Source organism: Megalops cyprinoides, chromosome 13 (genome assembly GCF_013368585.1).
Source record: "Megalops cyprinoides isolate fMegCyp1 chromosome 13, fMegCyp1.pri, whole genome shotgun sequence".
NCBI lineage: Eukaryota > Metazoa > Chordata > Actinopteri > Elopiformes > Megalopidae > Megalops > Megalops cyprinoides.
Genome location: NC_050595.1, coordinates 33,763,813 through 33,786,504, shown reverse-complemented (window position 1 = coordinate 33,786,504; position 22,692 = coordinate 33,763,813). Strand labels below are relative to the sequence as shown.

General features: G+C 40.9%; 2 protein-coding genes across 3 annotated transcripts in view; one reads left to right on the top strand and one right to left on the bottom strand.

The window, feature by feature from the left end:
• The window catches only part of LOC118788165 (transcription initiation factor TFIID subunit 4-like), a 91,244-nt gene extending 85,513 nt beyond the window's left edge, over positions 1 to 5,731 (top strand). The window contains exon 14 of the mRNA XM_036544059.1: positions 4,997 to 5,731. Coding sequence (XP_036399952.1) covers positions 4,997 to 5,170 — 174 coding nt within the window. The 3' untranslated portion in view covers positions 5,171 to 5,731. The remainder of the gene's footprint in view (positions 1 to 4,996) is intronic.
• An 11,906-nt stretch (positions 5,732 to 17,637) lies between these two features.
• LOC118788210 (BTB/POZ domain-containing protein kctd15-like) overlaps positions 17,638 to 22,692 on the bottom strand; it is a 28,838-nt gene continuing 23,783 nt past the window's right edge. For both annotated transcript variants that reach the window (XM_036544160.1, XM_036544161.1), the window contains exon 5: positions 17,638 to 18,342. In XM_036544160.1, the coding sequence (XP_036400053.1) occupies positions 18,184 to 18,342 (159 nt within the window). In that variant the 3' untranslated portion in view covers positions 17,638 to 18,183. The remainder of the gene's footprint in view (positions 18,343 to 22,692) is intronic.

Genomic DNA, 22,692 nt, shown 5'->3' with positions numbered 1-22,692 from the left:
AACCACACTAGGTTAGGCAAGGGTGCAAAGAGGCGTGCACAAGTTTGCCTGCCACTGGAAATGTCCTTGAAATATAGAGAGCAGAGAGCGTCTGCATGCACCAAGGGCTGTGGGCATCACAACGGGGAGAGACAGGGAGAGACAGGGCGCCATCTTATGAAAGATGAAAATATTAGCACTGCCACTTGACCGCTATGTTGGCATTTCGCCCCGTCAATCAGTAGTCGTGTTGCATCTTACAAAGGAGCAAAAGGACGGGGACAACAATCACGATTTCCATGTGATTGAATAACTCGGCATTTCAATTTTTTTTTTATATAATTAAGCATTAGTAATAGAGTGTCCGTGATTGTTCAAGACACCCTTTTAATTTTTGTTAATCACCCTAATAAATGTTTAACAACAACTTAGTTGAGGAGACCCAGCTAACACAGTCACGTTGCTCTTATGTTGCCGCAACGTAATTTAATTATATAACTTTACCAAAAGTAATTAAAGCTATGTGGGAAATAACTGTGGTCCTTTCTGCAAACAAGTTTGAGACAATAGGGGCGATTAGTGATGTGTTCGAACATTACAGTTTGGCCTGTGGTTTCTCTGCATGTGGATTATAAATGGTCCACAGACATTAAGCCGATGTAGATATTTGCACTGACTACACTGTGGGTCTGCAGTGCCACTTCAACAGCATGTTACGTTAAATGGGTAAAATTTAGTCTTAAAAGTTGGAGAGAGAAAAGCATGATAGTTCTTTCAACATTGGTATTTCTTATTTCTGAGTTCATGAGATCATCATCAGAGCATTAAGGATTTGTGGAAGGAACTGCGGGTTTACCTAAACCAGTTCCTTGCTATTAATTATGCATATCTGTGTAAGTTGTAGAAGAACAGCGTGTTACTTTTAAAGTTGCTTTTTAAAACAACCAGAATAACAAGCTTCCTAAATTTGCATTTCAGGTATCATGTTGTTGGGAGTTAGTAACAATTCAGTGTCTTGTTTATGAGTCATGGACTAGAACAGCAGAACCCACCCAGGAATTAAACCGGTAACCCTGCTCCTCACCACTATAACACACATTTTGTGCTTTTGAATGAAAGGGCATTATGGTGGTAGTTGGATGGACCAGTCATTGTTTCTTGTCTAAAACGGATAAAATAATTCTAAAGAAACTGAAAAGGATCGCATAGGTCCCCTCTGAACTTGAGTGGGGACTGTCGCAGTGCATCATGAGAACTTGTAGAAGTGTGCAGCAATGCATTCCTGTGGAAGTGTGCTCTTGCAGGGCACATGGTTCCCTGCTGTTCTCTTTGTTCAGCATGGGCTTACTTTTACATTCCTTTCCTCTTTTGTCGGCTCTCCCCTCAGACGCCCCATACAGCCATCAGAAGATGCCTTCAAATGTATAATTGGAGGGATTTATGTTTATGAGTCCCCTTCTCATTTGCGTATATATATTTGGGTATAGTTTCTGCCAAAATAAGCAGAGTTGATACTTTGCTTAGAATAATTGGATTGCCTGTTTGCAATTGAAAAACAGGTCTGAGGTCTGACAGCAATATGTTTGCCCATGTAATGGCTGTATAATATATGTGCTCATGTAATAGCTGTGTAATGTGTGTGCTTATGTAATGGCCATGTAATACACTATGTGGACAAAAGTATTCAGATGCCTGACCATTACACCAACAGGGACTGTAATGACATTATATTCAAATACATATACTTTAATATGGAGTTGGTCCCCCTTTTGCAGCTATAACAGCTTCCACTCTTCTTGGAAGGCTTTCCACAAGATTTTGGAGTGTTTTTGTGGGAATTTGTGCCCATTCATTCTGTAGAGCATTTATGAGGCCAGGCACTGATGTTGGATGAGAAGGCCTGGCTCGCAATCTCCATTCCACTTCATCCCAAAGGTGCTCGATGGGGTTGAGGTCAGGGCTGTGTGCGGGCCAGTCAAGTTCCTCCACACCGAACTCATCAAACCATGTCTTTATAGTCCTTGCTTTGTTCACTGGGGCACAGTCATGTTGGAATAGAAAAGGGCCTTCCCCAAACTGTTGCCACAAAGTTGGAAGCATAGCATTGTCAAAAATGTCTTGGTATGCTGAAGCATTAAGATTGCCCTTCACTGGAGATAAGGGGCCTAGCCCAAACCCTGAAAAACAGCCCCATACCATTATCCCTCCTCCACCAAACTTCACAGTTGGCACAATGCAGTCAGGCAGGTAACGTTGTCCCGGCATCCGCCAAACCCAGACTCGCCCATCTGACTGCCAAACAGAGACGCGTGATTCGTCACTCCACAGAACACGTTTCCCCTGCTCCGCATTCCAGTGTTGGTGTGCTTTACACCACTCCATCTGACGCTTGGCATTGGACTTGGTGATGTGAGGCTTGCATGCAGCTGCTCAGCCATGGAAACCCATTCCATGAAGCTCCCACTGCACAGTTTTTGTGCTTACATTAATGCCAGTGGAAGTTCAGAACTCTTCAGCTATGGAATCAGCAGAGCCTTGACCCCACTCTGTGATTTTATGTGGTCTACTGCTTCGTGGCTGAGTTGCTGTTGTTCCTAAAGGCTTCCACTTTCTAATAATATCACTTACAGTTGACCGTGGAATATCCAGCAGGGATAAAATTTCATGAACTGTCTTATTGCAAAGGTGGCATCCTATCACAGTTGAAGTCACTGAGCTCTTCAGAACGACCCATTTTGCATCACAAATATTTGCAAATGGAGACTGCATGGCTAGGTGCTTGATTTTATACACCTGTGGCAACGGGTCTGATTGAAACACCTGAATTCAATAATTAACAGGTGTGGCCAAATACTTTTGTCCATATAGTGTATGTGTGCTTATCTAGCAGCGCCGTAATGTGTGTGCTCATGTAATTGCTGTGTAATGTGCATGCTCATGTATCGGCCATGTATTATGCATGCTAGTGTAAACGCCGTATAATGCATGTGCTCATTTAACGGCCATGTAATGCATGTGCTATTGTAATGGTTGTGTAATGTGGGTGCTCATGTAACGATGGTGTAATGTGCATGTGTAACGGCTTTGGATTGTACATGCTCATGTAACAGCCGTGTAATGTGCGTGCTCATTTATTGGCCATGTAAAGCGTGCCCTTTTCCAGTCTCTTTTTCTCTCATACACAAGGCCAGCTTCCTTGGTGGTTTCCCTCAGTGTCTGCACAGGGAGCACCGCAGCTGGGAAAAACAAACCTGCTTTGCTGCCCACAGCTAGTCACTGCCAGGAGAGGTGTGGAGGTATGCCTGGGGCCTTTGGCACGTTTTCATCTGAAGGCAGGTTGACAAACACTGACAGCATGCTTTTGGAAGCTGTTACAGACCCCAGCTCACAGAGTCGTAATAAGTTATGGTGTTACTCTCTGAAACACTAAAGTAAGTGTCTGAAAGTACACCTTGAGTTGTCTTTCTGCTTAATTGCATGAGGAATACATTATAGGACTCCAGGCATGAAAATGTCCACTGCAAGAAAAAATGAGACATTCATTTTCGCTCTGCCAACACTGAGCTCACAAAGCCTGCAATTTCGTCATAAATATGCGCTAAAAGCAAACTAATGTAAATGCTTGAGACAAAAGTGTGGTTTGTTGACACATGCTGAATTTCCGTAATGAAGAGCACTCAGTTTTCTTTTTATAACTTGACATTGATCTGCAACATCCTCAGGTCTCAATAGATACTCATAATAGCAGGGCAGTGTTTGGGTCACTGGCATATGTGGTGGATTTTTGAAATGGAACAAGGAGATGCTCAATTAAGCAAGGCAGATGTGTTTCTCTCCTCCCGGTGCTCCTCTCTCCCTGCATTTAACTTGCCCCCAATTCTTCAGATGGCCGTCTGCATATCCAGTAGCCACACATGCAAGAGGGGTGGGCCTGATTGGCTGTCTGCCAAGCCACTGGTGCCCAGTGGCCTGTGAGTGGCAGTAATTGGCTTTTACAGTGGGCAGGCGAGTCTCTCATGCCTAACTGCCCTGACCCCTGAAGGTGACATGTCGCTCATCTCCGCATTATACTATATTACCTCCTCAACTCTCACAACCTGTTAATGTCAACACATTAGATGTCAGATGTCAGATGCATGTCAGATTTCATACTATTTATACACTAGCAGTAATCTTTGAACATATAGATAATGGTCAACAATGTATTGTCATTTTGTGGTATGATGTCTAAAACCTGAAGGATGATCTTGTGTTTGCTTTCCTCTCACGTTTGCAATTAGTGTCTGTCTCCAGAGCAGTCTGTTTAGGGATTCCAATCACTGTAACTACAGGGCTGTGCTCTGTGCGGTTCATTATTAAAATTCCTGTCTTATGTCTGTCAGTGCTGGGTTCAAGTGGGTGTTTTATAAACTTGGAGCTGATGTTTTCCATTGAAATGTAAATTGTTCCATAATTTTCTGTGAGCCTGTATATACTGTATCTTTTAAGATTTGTCACACAGAGCTTAATCTGCACAAATGTTCCCAACCAGAACTGAATGTCAACTTCTATCTAAATCAAATGTTTTTTTTTTGTTTGTTTTTTTTTTTTTGTTTTTACATTTTTCAGTTAAGGCACAATGTAATATCACAAGCATATTGGTTTCCTTTGTACTTTATGCATATATGAAACAGTTTAAATGTATTCATGGTTTGCCTATATTGTTCTGTGTTAATTCAGTAAAATCTAAATACAGTTTTTCTGTCTGTGATATGTCTTCAGACTTGTTTAAAAAAACAGTAGGTTCAGGTTTAATCCCCTTCAATAAAAAATTGTGTTTTGATTTCAGGTTGTTGAGATATGAATATATTAATTTTGAAAATGGAAAACCACTGAAGATTGTAGTCCATCCACTGTCCAGGTCCGTTCAGTGATCAGACCTGTGGTCATGCTCGCTGACAGCAATGCTTAGCAAAGTTCACAGTCATGTCAGCACTCATAATGGAACGCTGTCCTTTCTTGCTCTCTCCCCACATAGGTTTCAGGGACGTCTGCGGGCTCACCGGTGGGCACCATGGCACCCTTGGCCACCTCACGCCAGTACCCCCGGCACCGTATCACGCGCGTCAACCTCAGGGATTTCATCTTCTACATGGAGCAGGACCGCGAGACGGCACGCTCCCTACTGCTCTACCGCGCCCTGCTCAAGTAGCGCTTCCCACAGCGTCTCTCCGGCAACGTGCCTTCTTCTCACTGTCTCTTCCGTGACCTTTAAGGCAAAAAAGAAAAAGAAAAAAACAAAAGAATGAAAAACAAAACAAAAATAGATTGTGTCTTGTCACTGTTTCGGCTCCATAAAAAATGCATCCCTGTAATGCTACATTCAGGATGTCAAAGAAGGCCATGTATAATCAGGGTTAAAGTCTGGGTATAAATTTACAAAGGAATTGTGTCTTTTTAGGCATTTTTGTTTGATAGGACTTGCACACATTAACTGGGTTACTGGTTATTTTCTACCATTGTGATTGGTGGAATGATTTAAACATCTCAAAGTGAAGGAGAACTTAAGTATATAATTTTTTATGCATCATACTCCAGATCCTATAAGAGCCTGCATTATTAATGTGGGATAGGCAGAAGTATCATCATCTGAAGGTTATTTAGCCAGTCTTTCAGCTTATATCTGTGCATCTTTTAGAACAGGAAGCTGTTTAGCATAACACAGACACTGAGTACACTTAAATGTAAATAGTTGATTTAAAAAATGGTTTTGATCCGCATGTACAATATTTTTAACCACCTGTTGGATATTTCAGCAAGAGTAATCTTTGAAAAGCATTTATGAATGTGAAACTGTTCTGTAAAAGCAAGTACAATGAATTTCTCAAGGTCAGGAGACACTTGGTTTTACATGTAAACTTTGTGTTCATGCAGCCTATTTCCTCTGATATTGTTGGATGTGTCAATGAACATACAATATTCAAAGCTGAAATGGTCAGTCAGACGCAGACATTCAGAACCCTTTCTTGTTGTCCAAGTGAGGGAAATATCGCACAGTACAATACACAGTCGAAGAGAAGGTAATTTTAAATTACAATGTTTTAACCATTTTTAAAATGTATAGGATGGCTGAGGGGCTTCATTTTGGCACAGTATTCAGAGAAGGGGCTAAGACACTCAGCAGGTCCCAGTGACCGCACTGCTGATAAGGATGATAGAGATATCCTCACAGACTCACAGCCTGTTGTGAGTTAATCGGCACTCTGCTGCATGTGGTCACAGAATGGTTTGGGGATTTAGGAACGGTCGGGGGAAAGGAAGTGACTTAGATCTTCCCCATTTCACTCTCCCAGATTACATTAGGAATGGTGCAGTTTTAAGATTTCCCATTGTGCTCTGCCACCAGCATGGAGGAGAAAGAACCACTAATTTGCTGGATAAGTGATTGAATCCCATGTGCCTGTAGAGTTCAGTGGGCCTGATGTAAACTTGGCCAGTGTGCTACATCTGTAGAATTTTCAGTGAAGCTGCAACTGTGTAACTCAACCCTAATTTCCATGGCCTTTTTTATTGGTTTGTTTTAATTTGGAGTCTGTTGCTTCTATGCAGCTGCTGTGTCTCTAAATTGTGTCCCTCTGTAATTTATTTGTTGAACAGATGATATTTCTTGGTGGCTTTTGAAATTAATGTGCATTGAAGGTTTGTTTTGTTAAGAGCACCGTACTTAGTTTTTGTGTAGTATTAAAATTGAAAAAGAGAAAGCTGTGTTACTAATATACATAGAAGAACCTCATGTCTTGCTCCAAGCATAAAGCAGTATTGTCCATAGCTGTTAAAGGGAAAATTGTTCTATTTTTTCTTTTTTTTCATTTGCATTCAAGCTTGCCACATTTCAGGCAATGTAATTTTATCTTGGAAACTACCAGAGAAAAAAAAGTAACTGAATAACTTCAAAGAAGCACAAATATACCTATTTGTCCAGTGGTTTAAGACAATTTTAATAATTATTTTTATGGTTTCTGATAAACAAGCCAGAGGAAATTTCTACTCCTTCAGCCTTTTAGCCAAAAGATTACTAGGATGGTATTACTGATACTACACCGGTGGAAAATTGTGTTTTAATGTGTGGATAATTTGTACATATTGTTTACAAAGGCTGTGTGTTTATTAGAACATCATTATTTTTGGTAACTTGTACATAATCTAAAATTTTCCTGTTTGTGTGAAAGCATACTTCTGTATTTGTACCTATTTTGTAAAGGAATAAAGAAACTGTTTACTAAAGGAATCATGTGATCATTTTTGTCCTGGGAGTCTTTTATGCTTGGTATAAATCGAACTGCTGATAACAGAAACAAAAAACTCTGCACATGGAAGAGCGGCAAGTCATGGCCTTGAACTCTGTTTTGATTGAGATGTGAGATGGGTAAAATGGTGGCTTGTTTTGTGTTCCAGATATTGATCGCAACATTAGAGAGATGCTATTGCAGAGCTGTTTAGAAGGATTTGATGCATTATTTTCAGTAGGCTAAGATAACGCATAGTGCCACACAGAATTTTTCACTCTCTCAGTCTGACAGAAGCTCATAACACTCAGTTTACACCACTTAAATTTGCACACATTAATCTTTAAACAAAACTGTTAGCCCAGCACTGTTTGTGTTCCCTTCTCCATACGGGGTTTTCAAGTTTTCACCATCAACAACAACACTTTTGCGGTGCAGCCACTCTGAAATGAAAGTGAGTCAATTTCAGAAACTATTAAAATTCCTTGGATGAATAGCTTCCTTTTGTTGTGCTGTGTTGTGTTCCTGTCACCTTTTCAAGTCATGGCTCAGTTGAAGCTCTAGAATAGAATGTTTTTAATAAATCATTCATTTTTTCCTGTTGACTTGTGTTTACTGGAAGTATAGCTTCTGTAGAAGCAATAAACTGTAAAACCATAATATTAGTTGGTTCATTTATATGCTTACTCTATATGCACAACCAGTGACCAGTTGACATATTCTACACCTTCCCTTATGCATCCATAAGACTAGTGACACTGCAGTTTCTCACAGGATGAATGATAGGACAATTTCAGGTTTTTGTCCTGGACTTTCATGAAATCATTTGTATGTAAATTCTAGTTTATTCACTCAGCAACCCAGTTTGGATATTTTAAAGAATAGTGTGAACAACAAATAAACACAGGAAGTTGCATCTTTTCAGTTCCCATTTGGGCCACATGGATATTTGGAAATAAATCAATCTCTAGCCATGCAACTTGTGCATAATGGAATTGAACGTGTTTAACATGGCCCAAGTGATTTTTATGTCACTCTGTACGTGACAGGTTACCCGTCATTATAATTCTGTGCCACTAGACACATGTGACTGGGAAGTGAGTATTAAACCTGCAGTCTAAATGTAGCCTATGATTGTTTTGACTGTTACATACTGTAGTGTCTTTAACTACCACAGAATACCACTCAATGCACTCATGTGACACTATCATACCATAGACCCCATACCATATCTGCCCATCCTGACTGAAATAATTAATACTGTCATTGACTGTAATTGAATACCACAGACTACAACACTGACCATTCTATACCATACTTTACCATCATTCCAAGGCAGTGGCGGCTGGTGAGCTGGAAACAGGGGAGGCTGAAACAATTACCTTTAAATCTGTCATTACTTTCAACCTGTTCCCCTTTATCTTCCTTGATTAACAATAAAACAAATAATTCACAGAATAATTGACACCAATTGCATAAATGGAGTAAATGATTATGCTCACGAAACAGCGCAGATTGTCTGTAGTTTGCGTGCTTGCGAAAGCTACAACGTGAGAGGCGGGGGGCCGCCGCAGTCCAAACTGGCCCCGCCCCCACCTGTCAACAACTATTATAATAAGAATTTAAGAAATATATATTTATACAATTTAAATATATATATATAATTACATAGGGTGCACACCATGACATTGTCTGTATTTTCAGAGCCAATATTGGCATACAAGTTCGAATCAGTACAACTCAGTGACATCACCACAGTCTGAAAACAGAGCCACTTTGAAAATGAAACGAAAATACCAAAGCGAGCCCAAAAAGGGCACAATAAACAAAAATCTGCTGAATTTACTTCCGAAAATAACATCTACACTTGGGACGGTAAATCCTGTCAGCCGTGAAGCCGGTGCTTTCTGAGGTCACACTCTTTGCTGCATGTTTGGTGGAGGTTCTGATGGTTGGTGGCAAAACACATTTCAGAGAAATGCAACAACACGATCAAATTAGCCTAGTAAATAATAGGCTACATGTGTAGGTCACATGCTATCCCGAGTTAGTGCGACTATGAGGGACTGACGACAGATGGAACGGAATATTTCCCATTTTTATTTTTTATCTTTAGGGTGCCTATCACCTCATGGATGGCGTGGAGTTGTCTGTCCATCATCGATTAAGCGGTCATACGTGGTGACTCTTAAGTGGCTCACTCCACTCTTGTGTCTGTCTCAGGGCTACCCAGGCGTAAGACCCCACAAATCTATACGCAGCTGTAGGTCCTGTTTTGTGTGCCTTTGACAGTGCATTGGTGCTCCATATTCCTTCATGGTACTCCGCCCGAGGTAGGGCTGATGCGATACTACAAACACTGCAGCATGTTTAAGCAGAGGCTCATGTAAGCTTTCGCATCCCTGAGTTCCAAGTTACCCATGAATTTCCCTTGTTTAGTTCTGCTATTTTCCGGTTCTCGGAGTACTCGCTGTTGCGCAGTCTTTATGCTTATATTACAATATTTCGAATTGGCTTCATATGGCCATAAAACCCATATCAGCCTATGGCTTCTTCTGCACGGCCGTGGCAGGATCAGCACCTTGACAGCGGTTGTGACACTTTGTAGTTTGTAATGTTTAAAAGCAGCAGTTTAAAATTTACTCATGCAATTAACTCCATAATGTGTCCAGTGTTATAAAGTGGTCTGTTAAATTTCATTGTGCGTTTGAAATAAGTATCCTCACTATGAAACATGTTAAAACTCGCCTGCTCTGTGCTGCAGGGAAGGGGCCCACTCAGGGTTAGCTGCGGGGGGGCCTCACGTGTTTGTGTTACGGCACTGGTCAAATGTAATGAAATACGTTCTTATCCTATGGGCTATGGTATCAGTCATAGTAGGCCTACGAAACATTTCAAAGCCAAATTTGGAAATGAATACAAGTGTATAATGACGTTAGCTTGTAATGGTGTTACTCTCTCTTATGTCTCATGATTTATTATTCATTCAGCAATGCATATTATGTATGTAATGTTTATATGTGTCATTTTGAGAAAACCTAACCAAGAGACAACATTGACAAAACCTAAACACCGAGGCCCTGCCGCTCCCTCACTATTTTTCAAACCCTGGTTACGGCCATGTTTACAACATATATTTAGCAACACACTGCTGGGCCCTGTTTCAGAAAACGGGTTTAATGAAAACTCAAAGTTAGTTGACTCAGAGTTGAAGGAAACTCTGGGTTTTCGGTTTCACAAAACCAGATCAGTTTAACTATGGTCAGTTACTATGGCAACATACCCCGTGAATCTAACCTGCTCGCTAGCAGGGTTTCTTCAACTAACCCTGAGTTTCTCCTCATCTTTAGCTGAAGCCTGCAGACTGAAGGAGTTGTCAGACATGGCGTGTCCTTTTCTTGAAGAGCCAGTTGATATTGAAGCACAAATACTCCGCGTCAATCTCCGTCGGGAGAGGGTGATCAGACCCTGCTTGGATGTTTTATCGTTCCCTGATGATTATCTGTCTGAGCTTTTCCGTTTTTCTGCACAATCGATCATTTATCTGAACAATATTCTCAGCCCTCATATCGTTCATATAGACACCTCGTTTACATGCTCTCAGTTCGGGAGAAATTCTTTGTGTTGCACTTCGTTTTTTTTTTTTTGCCACCGGGAATTTTCCATATAACATTGGTGACGCTGAGCATATTTGCTGTTTAATTACGCTAAACAACATCACAATTGCTTGTAATGAAATCATACCTTAACTGTTTGAACTATATTTTTTATATTTCATCTTCAGTTGCTGCCAAGTAGGTTTTGTGCCTGTTCGGTTGCAACTGCATAAATATTAAACGCGCGCGCACACGCACACACATATATATACAGTGCTGGCCAAAAGTATTGGCACCCCTGCAATTCTGTCAGATAATGCTCAATTTCTCCCAGAAAATGATTGCAATTACAAATGTTTTGGTAGTAATATCTTCATTTATTTTGCTTGCAATAAAAAAACACAAAAGAGAAAGAAAAAAAAGTCAAATCAAGTATCAATTTACACAAAACTCCAAAAATGGGCCGGACAAAAGTATTGGCACCCTTTGAAAAATCATGTGATGCTTCTCTAATTTGTGTAATTAACAGCACCTGTTACTTACCTGTGACACATAACAGGTGGTGGCAATCACTAAATCACACTTGCAGCCAGTTAAAATGGATTAAAGTTGACTCAACCTCTGTCCTGTGTCCTTGTGTGTACCACATTGAGTATGGAGAAAAGAAAGAAGACCAAAGAACTGTCTGAGGACTTGAGAAGCAAAATTGTGAGGAAGCATGGGCAATCTCAAGGCTACAAGTCCATCTCCAAAGACCTGAATGTTCCTGTGTCTACCGTGCGCAGTGTCATCAATAGGTTTAAAGCCCATGGCACTGTGGCTAACCTCCCTAGATGTGGACGGAAAAGAAAAATTGACGAGAGATTTCAACGAAAGATTGTGCGGATGGTGGATAAAGAACCTCGACTAACATCCAGACAAGTTCAAGCTGTCCTGCAGTCCGAGGGTACAACAGTGTCAACCCGTACTATCCGTCGGTGTCTGAATGAAAAGGGACTCTATGGTAGGATACCCAGGAAGACTCCACTTCTGACCCAGAGACATAAAAAAGCCAGGCTGGAGTTTGCTAAAACTTACCTGAGAAAGCCAAAAACATTTTGGAAGAATGTTCTCTGGTCAGATGAGACAAAAGTAGAGCTTTTTGGGAAAAGGCATCAACATAGAGTTTACAGGAAAAAAAACGAGGCCTTCAAAGAAAAGAACACGGTCCCCACAGTCAAACATGGCGGAGGTTCCCTGATGTTTTGGGGTTGCTTTGCTGCCTCTGGCACTGGACTGCTTGACCGTGTGCATGGCATTATGAAGTCTGAAGACTACCAACAAATTTTGCAGCGTAATGTAGGGCCCAGTGTGAGGAAAGCTGGGTCTCCCTCAGAGGTCATGGGTCTTCCAGCAGGACAATGACCCAAAGCACACTTCAAAAAGCACTAGAAAATGGTTTGAGGGAAAGCACTGGAGACTTCTAAAGTGGCCAGCAATGAGTCCAGACCTGAATCCCATAGAACACTTGTGGAGAGATCTGAAAATGGCAGTTTGGAGAAGGCACCCTTCAAATCTCAGGGAGCTGGAGCAGTTTGCCAAAGAAGAATGGTCTAAAATTCCAGCAGAGCATTGTAAGAAACTCATTGATGGATACCGGAAGCGGTTGTTCGCAGTTATTTTGTCCAAAGGTTGTGCTACCAAGTATTAGGCTGAGGGTGCCAATACTTTTGTCCGGTCCATTTTTGGAGTTTTGTGTAAAATGATAATTGATTTAATTTTTTTTTTTTCATTGTCTTTTGTGTTTTTTCATTGCAAGCAAAATAAATGAAGATATTACTACCAAAACATTTGTAATTGCAATCATTTTCTGGGAGAAATTGAGCATTATCTGACAGAATTGCAGGGGTGCCAATACTTTTGGCCAGCACTGTGTATATATATATATATATACATTATAAGAATTTTGAATAAGTGGACTCGAGTTAAAACTCTTTTTTTAAATTAATACTCACGCATCAACTCGGTCAGGTTTCTGCTGCTACTATACTATATATACTCATATTTTGCATACGCATTCATTAATATTTATAACTCCACTGGGGAGAAGTAGGAGGATCGAGCCCTTTTTTCTCCTGTTGCCATGACGAATTATGTTATCTGCGTTCCATTGATGAGGGCTTTTTATCTCCTCATGCAAGTGCTTTACTCAGGGTTAACTTAACTCAGAGTTGATTGAACTACTTGTTATCACCTGTTCTAAAACCAAAAACTCTTGAGTTTGACAGCTCAGAGTTAGTCAACCCAGAGTTCAGGTTTAAACTCAGAGTTTAAGTCTGCTTTCTGAAACAGGCCCCTGGTATCAACAACCATGTCAGACATATTCTATTATTATCACACCAAACCGCAAGTCCTTATACTTTACTGTACTAATATTTCATATGACCACAATGAAAACTGTATGATGTATTATACAATCATAATACAATTTTTGTTGAGAGACACATATTCAGCTCTGTTGATTCTTGCTATTGTTGAAAACAACATTTTACCCTACTAAAAACATTTCAGTTTTGTTCCGGATCACACACCTGGCTGTGTAGAAAAGGTAAATAAATCATGTTATATGGATGGGTTTAATTTCCTTCCACTATCACAGTGATCTCTTTTAGTGCTGTCTTTTAACTGCAACAGAGCCTATGTCGTGTTCAAGAAGTCACTATTTTTGTCTCCTTATTGACTTTCTGGTCCTGTTACAGTCCTGTTGCAAAAGTAGCATGAGCAGCATTCCATTAGAGATGACCATAAACAGGACAGGAAACAAATGCTAAATAAACAGTACATCATTTTATTAACAAAAATATGCAAAACAAATAATGGAGACACTGTAAAATAACAAATGCCATTTAACACAATAGACTCATTATTAAAACATTTTAAAATAATATACAATTGAATGTTTCATACCTTTTGAAATGTTTTTTAATGCACATGTACACAACATATTGCTTGCAGATTTGAATTCCAGACAGTTTTTTTTTCATTGCCAGGAAAATTTAAACAGGACTTTAAGGTTCTCATTATTTTTTTTTTAAAACACACACTTAAACCTAGAGTCCTATTACATTTCAATATACAAATAGCTATGCAAGTCAATAGTCTTCAAACTGAACAGCACACAGAGAAGTAGCTCCTCGGTTATCAATGCACCTCAAGGGAGCAGATATTCAAGAATCATGGCAATAAACAGAAGAGACACTTCTTTTCAGGAAACCACTTCTGGCTGTACAGCAACTTTAAACATTTATCAAAACAGTACTTCAAAAGCTAACAAATTCTGATTTTCCTTTACTTCTGTGTGTAGACATATTAATGGCATGGACCGAGACTATGGTGGTCTGTGCATCTTTACCTGGGAGAGGTGATGCTGTCATGTACATCCAGAAAAGCAAAAGGAACAGAAAGAAGTTGATGAGTGAGGTCTGAACCCCAGCTTTGGGATGGAACACTAGAATGGCTGCCGCTAAGTTCCAGCAGTATGTAGAGGTTTGTCTCTGTATCTGCACGAACGTATAAAAGGCCCACTCCACTGCCCAATGATGACTTGGGAAAGGTTTCTACAGGAGACTATGACAGCAATGCAAAAAAAGCACAGGCCTACGATTCCTTAGGAGCAGGGGGTGCCTGGACCCCGAGGGACCCGCACTGAGCTGGGTTTGAAGCTTCCCACACATGAAAGAAGTGTTTGCCCATTCCCTTTGTGGTTGTGGGAAGCTAAAGCTGAGCCTCACACTATACATGGGTCAGAACAAAAGAGAATAACAGTCACTCCTCAGAGCTGCACTGGAAGCTACGCTAGCAATCCTTTTTAAGTGGTTATTTAATCAGTGAACAAACAAACAAAAAATCCAGCACAAGCATGTTGCTTTTTTTCTTCATTTGCTGGACTGTAAATGATTGAATTAGAAAAGATACTTACCTTCTCATTCTGATTAAGGTTCCCTCCACTCCAACACTAAAACATTCCTCTTTTTGATCTTCTGGCATAAAAAAACGACCACACACAACCTGAATGTGATCAAAGCGTCTTTTTCAATGTGCCAGTGGTTCTTCGGCTCACCACAGCGTCTGTAGAGTCGGTAGAACGAGGATGGACGAGGGCCCCAAAAGCTTGCTATCAGACCCATGTAAGCAATGTTGCATGAGTCTGGTCTGCTCTCAGCGGAGCCCTGGAGGCCTGGCCTCTGCCAGGTACAATGACCTCCCTTCAGACGTCACCGCAGTGGGGCGGTGGCAGAAAATAAACACCTCAGGGCGCGGCCTCGATGAGCGGAGCCACTGGTGGCTTCCAGAGTCACGCCCCTGCCTGGGAAATGACACAGAGTACGTCTGTGTGTCGGTCACCCCTGCACTGCAACTGCTGATTCAAGCTTGTGTTGGAAGGACTATACATACAACATTCCAGCTGCTCCCCAACATCACCACAGTCTCTGGGTACCCAATGTTAATTAAGAACCCAGTGCAGAATCATCAGTGTTGGGCAGTAGCGTCGCTACAAGTAGCAGCGTTACTAGTTCCACTACATTTCTCAGTAGCGTGGTGGTAAGCTCTTTTATTGATCAAGTAGTGCGGTAGCGTCCACACAAGCTACCGGATCTTTCTGCTGCGGTCTGCAGTAAAACAAGGACCAGTATGTGACACCACCGCCATACACAGACATAGCCACAGAAGCACTTCCGTATGACATCACGTGAAATCACGTACCAATCCTTGGGATGATGCGTACGACACGGGAGTAAGGGAATACAGCCATTAGGTATGGTAAGATTCACCGATTCGCATCAGTGCACCGGCATAAAAGTTCACGATGCGATTGCCCCGATTAAAAAAAGTATGCAGCGGATAAAATTTGGGATGAACTCGGGATGCATCGTTTCTCTTTGCATCGGTAAAATCCGATTTATTTATAAATAATTATTAGTAGAAGCCCTATGCCTGTATTATTTAGAAATAAGACCAATAATTTTATATTTACATTACTTCCTCCTCTCTAAACTGTTTCTCAGGCGCGCTGTCTCATCCACTGCTATCAGTGGCTAATTCTCGTCAAGTCTCGCGCGAGTTGGAGGCGTGTCTGGGTGAGTCACAGATTATCATGGAGGAGAAAGAGTCACACATTCCACGGAATTCCCACAAATGAAATGTTTGGCAACACTTTGGATTTTCAAGAGATACGGACAATTTGACAAGACGCATGCAATTTGCAAAATATGCCGTGCCGCTATAAAGTACACAGGCAGCACGACTATATGGTCAAAAAGAAACAGCATGAATGAGATGCTTATTGAGTTGAAGCACTAGAGAAACAAATATGTGAAGTAAAATGGCACTTTTTTAGTTAATTTATGATTTTCTGTCTGCTTAAGAAGAACCAAAGAAATAAAATCAAACTATCTGTACCGTATTGAATTGCATAGCATTATATTCTTTTGCATCGCATCGTATCGCGTTGAATTGCACTGTGTTGAATCAAATCGTGTCGAATCGTATCGTATGGCATTAGTAGTTGCTTCATATGTATCTTTAATGTATCGGAATGTTGGCAATGCATCGAGATGTGTATTGCAACGGCAGTTATGGAGATGCACATCCCTAACAGACATACGATCTTGAGTTTAGTTGGTGGAAAGATGGCAGAGGGAATCTGTAACGCTGACGACGGAGAGGGATTGACCCAGAAGGCATCGACATGGCCGTACCTTAACAGATACATGTACTTAACTAAACGCGACACCTTTTTTGTTATTATGCGGAATACGTGTTTGTTTTATTATTTGTTTTTGTTGCCAAATTGGTTTTGGAGCAGTGAGAGTAACGATTTTAATAAAAAATTGAAACAATTGATGTTTAATTAACAATTGAACTGAACATTTTTTACCTGCATATCTGTTTGACTGACAGTTATATTGATCACTGAGATAGCATTGACTTGGCATGAAGTTGGTTCAATTAAAAAAAATAAATAAAAAAGTAGCTTCTGATGTAGTAAGCTACTTTTGCCAAGTTGGTGTAGCTTAGCTTGCTACATGGGGTAGCTTCAGTGTAGTGAAGTTTCATTTAATGTAGAGTAACTTGGTAGCTTAGCTCACTACACTTTCCAAGTAGCTTGCCCAACACTGAGAATCATACACTAATACAATGCATGAAAACAGCATTAGGTTACACATTAACAGATTTTGAATGTTCAACACATAATTCATGCTCATCTTTTGCCTGTGTGTAAAATGAATACTATAGTATTCATATAGGCAAATTATGAGGTAACAACAGTATGAAGAAATAAGTATACCATTTTCATGTGTGTTACGTATTTTCAGAGGAAGATTTAGAATATCGGAAAAGCTCTTTCAAATACCCAGGTTCCCCACCTTCTCTATTATAACGATGAGGTCTTCTGCAATTCTGAATGCATTACCAGTTAGGCTGCTCTAGCCATGTAGCCTCCAGACTTAATAGTGTTTCAGTCAGTGCCAAACAATTCCTACTTATGCTTTCAAACCAATGAACCTTCACATGAAAAAAGAATAAACCTAAAAAACAGAAGCATTGTAGCAAAAAAGAGTAAAAATATCAAATTGCATTACATAAAAACCCCAAAAGCGAACAATCTATCTGTTGGACACAGAACAAAAGGAAGAAGGTGGATCATTTGATGTGAAGTCCAGAAATATGGAAATGAGGCAGACTGCTGTTGTGTGGTGCTGTATTGTGTTGTGTAATTTTGTGCTGTGTTGTGTTTGGTTTTGTGTGGTGTTTTCTGTGTTGTGCAGAGTGTAGTGTTGCACTCTTGTATTTTGTGGTGTTATGTAGGGGGTGTACTGTGTTTTGCTGTGTTGTATTGTGCAATGTTGTGCTGCATTGTCAGTGTAGGGAGGACAATTCTGTCCAATCAGCTGCATTGCCACACAGAACACACAGACAGAACTGAATGACAAACGGAATGTGCTGAAGTGAGAGATGGCGCTCTGCTCCTCCATGGGGTCCGTACCTGTCTGCCATGAGGGCCAGAGTGCCTTACAAAAGAGGAGAAAGCACTCAGATGCAACAGTGAAATGTTCAGATGAGCTTTCCTTTGTTTCTTCGTGGCATATTGTTGAAACATCTTTGGGTCTTCTTAAAAGTATCAAAGCATTTTCTTTTTCTTTTTGACATTACATTCCCCTCAGATTGCTATGTTCCAGAGAGCCATTGATGTGTGCTGGCGTCTGGCTAACACTCATGACTTCTGCAGTTCTTGTGTTGGGGTAGGGGGATTTGTTCAGCAGAAGTGTCCACCACAGCACCAGTCTCCCCCCCAGCATGGCTTAGTTCAGGGGCTCCTGCTTTATTCTGATCGGGGTGTTGATGGGCTGACAGCGTCGGGCCTCTCGGCACAGGATGTACTCACTAAACTGGGAGGAGTCTACACCACCGCCGCACGACGCCACCACGCTGAAGCCCTTCAGGAAGAGCCGCTCCAGGACCTGAAGGACAGCAAGCACAGCGCTTTACAAACCTGTTACCAAGGCATCAGCAAGCAGAGGTTAAATGTGTCACCACTGTGGTCAGAAGGGTTAGAAACTCCATCAATGGCAAACAGCAGCAGACCCATGTCAACATGGCACTGGTGAATGACAGTTATTGTATAAAGCATCCATGTTTCAACATCTGCAAATCATATATATATATTTTAACACTTGTTCCTTTTACTGAAGAATATCCAAAACACTATAGTTTCAGTTTGGTCAGGTGAGGACTACAGCTCTAGGCTAATTGAATTAGCTTTGTGTGTCAGCATACACTGTGTGTGTGCTAGATTCATGGGTGTGTTCAGTTGCCTTCTTCAGCCCACCTGTCTTTACCTTACTGTCATTGAGCAGACCCTCTTATCCAGATTCACTTACATAGGTTACAGTTTTAATACAGATGGATATCTACTGAGGCAATTGTGGGTTAAGTACCCTGCCCAAGGGTACAATGGCAGTGCTCCTGTGGTGAAGCAAACCAGCAACCTTTCAGTTACGAGGTCACCTTATCACTGCACCATACTGCTGCCCCTGTAAACTACCCATTAACATTACTCTGCACTCTGCTCAAGTTGGTTTTGCTCACTGATGTTTTTTCTTAGTGAACTGTATGTATTGTATTTCTAGCAAGTTAACAGTATTTCTATATTAACACATATAATGCTGGGTTGATTTATCCAATCCTTGATTTATTTTGGGAGGGAACTGGTGGTTAATTTATCCTAAAATTATAGATAGATTTTTTCGTGCTTTTTTCATGCTGTTTTGATAAAGAATTCTACCAAAGGATGACATCATCATCATCCTAATCATGTTTCTACTGTGATGTCAACATCAGATATATTCCAGTAAGTACATTAAACATGACCTTCTAAACGATGGCACTTTTTTGAAGGGCCATCAGCTGTCGATCAGATCACTCAGTGCTTTAAATCTCAGGCTTCTTGCATGCATGCACTTAAATAGTTTAGAGTCCATCTTTTCACACCTGGAAGCGCTGTTCACACAAAAGCATGACTGTTCCATTTGCCTGCTGGACTGTCACCTTCAGGCAAACATGCTTGTTAATGCAGCCTTCTCTTTTTGGCTTGTGCTTGCTCGGTGACAAAGTCATGAGGGCAGAGTGCGCAGCTGCCTGTTTGATTGCGCTATAGAACCAGGGAGTGAGAGGTGCGTGAGCTGCTGGAGCGTCCACATCATCTACTAAAGAGATACTACCATGCTTGCTGTGCCAAAGCTTCCACTGATGTCCCTCTTCCTCCAGCTTCAGTTCTATTGCGATGATTTAATTTTTTTTTTTTTAAATCTATGGCAGTTCCTACAGGGTTATTTAAGGAGGTGATATATCTGAATTCAATGGCGGCTGGTGAGCTGGAAACAGGGGAGGCTGAAACATTTCCTTTAAATCTATCATTACTTTCAAACTGTTCCCCTTTATTCTCCTTGATTAACAATAAAACAAATAATTCACGGAATAATTGACACCAACGCGTAAATAGAGTAAATGATTATGCTCGCTAGACACCGCAGATTGTCTGTAGTTTGTGCACTATTGCGAAAGCTACAGGATGAGGTTGTTTAATTAACAAGGATGGCAAATTTGAACAATTAAGTGTCAAGTAATCCCAAAGCTTTCTCTTAAATGTTTCGCATTATAGCTTTCTTGTGTTACAAAATTCAAATTACAAAACGGAGCGAAATTAGTTGGATCGATTTAAATTACTGAGAATAAACTTTTGGGTTAGGTTGAGTGCAATGAACAATAACGTTTAGAACACAGACCTCAAAAGCTGTGATGTGTCATGTGCATTTAATGTAATTTAAATCGATAAATGCCATCCTTGTTAAACAATCTCACGTTGTAGCTTTCGCAAGCACACAAACTACGGACTATCTGCGCTGTTTCGCGAGCATAATCATTTACTCCATTTACGCAACTGGTGTCAATTATTCTGTGAATTATTTGTTTTATTGCTAATCAAGGAAGATAAAGGGGAACAGGTTGAAAGTAATGATAGATTTAAATGTAATTGTTTCAGCCTCCCGTGTCCAGCTCACCAGCCGCCACTGTCTGAATTCCAGTGTGACGACCATACCGTATTTACTCATTCTCAAGTCCTTTAAAGTACACTGTGCATCAAAACTAATGGTCCTGCCCAGGGATACAGTGGCATAAATAAAGCCAAGTAAGTGCACACAAAATGCATGAGATCTCATAAAGCTGGCAGAGAAATCAGCAGCTCCACTTATTAGAATGAAGGTCTTGTGGGTGGATTCCCACAGGGGCTATCAGCCCTGCTCCTTCAGTGCTGTATGCTATTTACTGAGTGAGGTGGTTGGGCTGGTGTCTTGCTAAGGAATTCAAAGATTACATAAACAGATATGCCCTTTTATACCAGGCCTGAACTTTAAACTGTGGATTGCAGACTTGAACACATTTTTGCCCAATAAGTCTGAGCAGAAATTAGGGCTAGCAACAACTTTGGGCAGTCCCTGCCAATGGAGGAACCCCATGACCAAGTTTATGGAGAAATCTAGGAGAACTAACTGATGGGCTAAAGACACACAAATAACAATGACAGTACAAAGCACCTACCAATCCATAGTGTTTTGATATTTGGATCACATCACACTTTGCCCATCCTTCTTAATGTGTTGATGTGTGACCAAATGTGACTCCTATCCTTTCAGACTTTGGAACATACTGTACCGGGAAGTTTTGGTTTGTTCTCCAGGCTCTGAGAAACTTTTAACCTGTAGTATCACAACTGACTCAAAGAAAGGAAGTTACCTTTCACTCAGATAATGGCTTCAAAAGTCCCCTCATTATTCTTTTGAAACTTTATATTTCTATATATTTATTGAAGGATATGTTGGGAGTTATACATGGTGAAAATACAAAGGCAGTAAGCATTTTCCTTCATGTTTTCAGAAATTTATCAACATCAAAAACAACAAAAACCAACAATCCCCTTACCATCAGCCCCCCTCCCGCCCGCCCCTTGAGAGAAAAGGGAAAAAAAAAGGGGGGGGGGGGGGCAAGCATGAGAAGGAAAATTAAATTCTGACAGTCAACATGATGCACAAGACTAAGTCAGCAAAAGAAGAGAAAGGCCTCAAGTGCTAGGGGTGTCACAGTGGGCATGGTTTTTCTCACTGGCTGCTGCCCATTTGTCCAGCAGAGTTTGCCATGTTTTTTGAAGAATCTATCTTTGTTGGTAATCTTATGGCAGAGTCTTTCCATATGCAGTACATTACCTAACTCCCTAAGCCACTGCTGGAACAGGGGGTTAGTCTCTGATTTCCACTGTTGCAAAATGAGGCACCTTGCCAACAGAGTACAGAGGGAAATGGCTTGCCCTTCATAGTTTGTAATGTTGGGATCAAACACCACTGAACCAAAGATGGCATAGAGTGGGTCAGGTTTAATAGTTTTATGGAAGGCCTTCGAAATGTAGTCAAATATAAGAGACCACAAAAGAGTTAGCTTAGAACAAGACGTTGCTATTGTAGTAGGGAATGTCTGGAGTTTATAGAGCTGCTATGAATTCTATCGAGAATTCCCTCCCAAACGGTTACTGAAATTTCCATGTTAATTTCTTGCTCCCAATCATTTTTCAATTTGTCAGTGGGCACCGCTTCATGAGCTAATAGGATACCATATAGAGAAGAGACTATGCCTCTACTTCCTGGTACGAGGTGTCGAAGACTGTCCAGTATGTTGTGTTTAGGTATACGTTCGTAATGTGGTATATGAGTCCTGATGTAATTCCTAATCTGGAGGAACCTGAAAAAGTGTGTTGACAGTAAGTCATATATCTGTTGTAGGTGTTTAAATGACATTAGATTCCCCTCCTGGTACAGGTCCTTTACAAAGACAATATTTTTGGCTTTCCACATGGAAAAGGCTGGATCCATCAATACAGGGGAGATATTGTCAGGTGTGCCGTGGGAAATTATCCAATTTGTGTGCCTGTGCAGTCTAGCGCCTGGCAGAGTAATCATGTAGTACTCTTCCATACCAGTAGGTGGCAGCAGCGGCAGGTAGCTAATTGCCTTGTGCTTAGACTCTAAGCACAAGGCAATTAGCTACCTGCCGCTGCTGCCACCTACTGGTATGGAAGAGTACTACATGAGACAAGCGAATTAGTGACGCATGGATGCAGCGACAGGTGGATAGCAGGACGACGGTTAAAGCGATGGATAAGTTTTTGAAGAGGAAAAATGCTGACTCTGAATTGGACCCTGGACAAAATCCGGACCCAGATGAAGGCCCTAGTATGAGTGGAGGTCAAAAGAAAGCAAAGA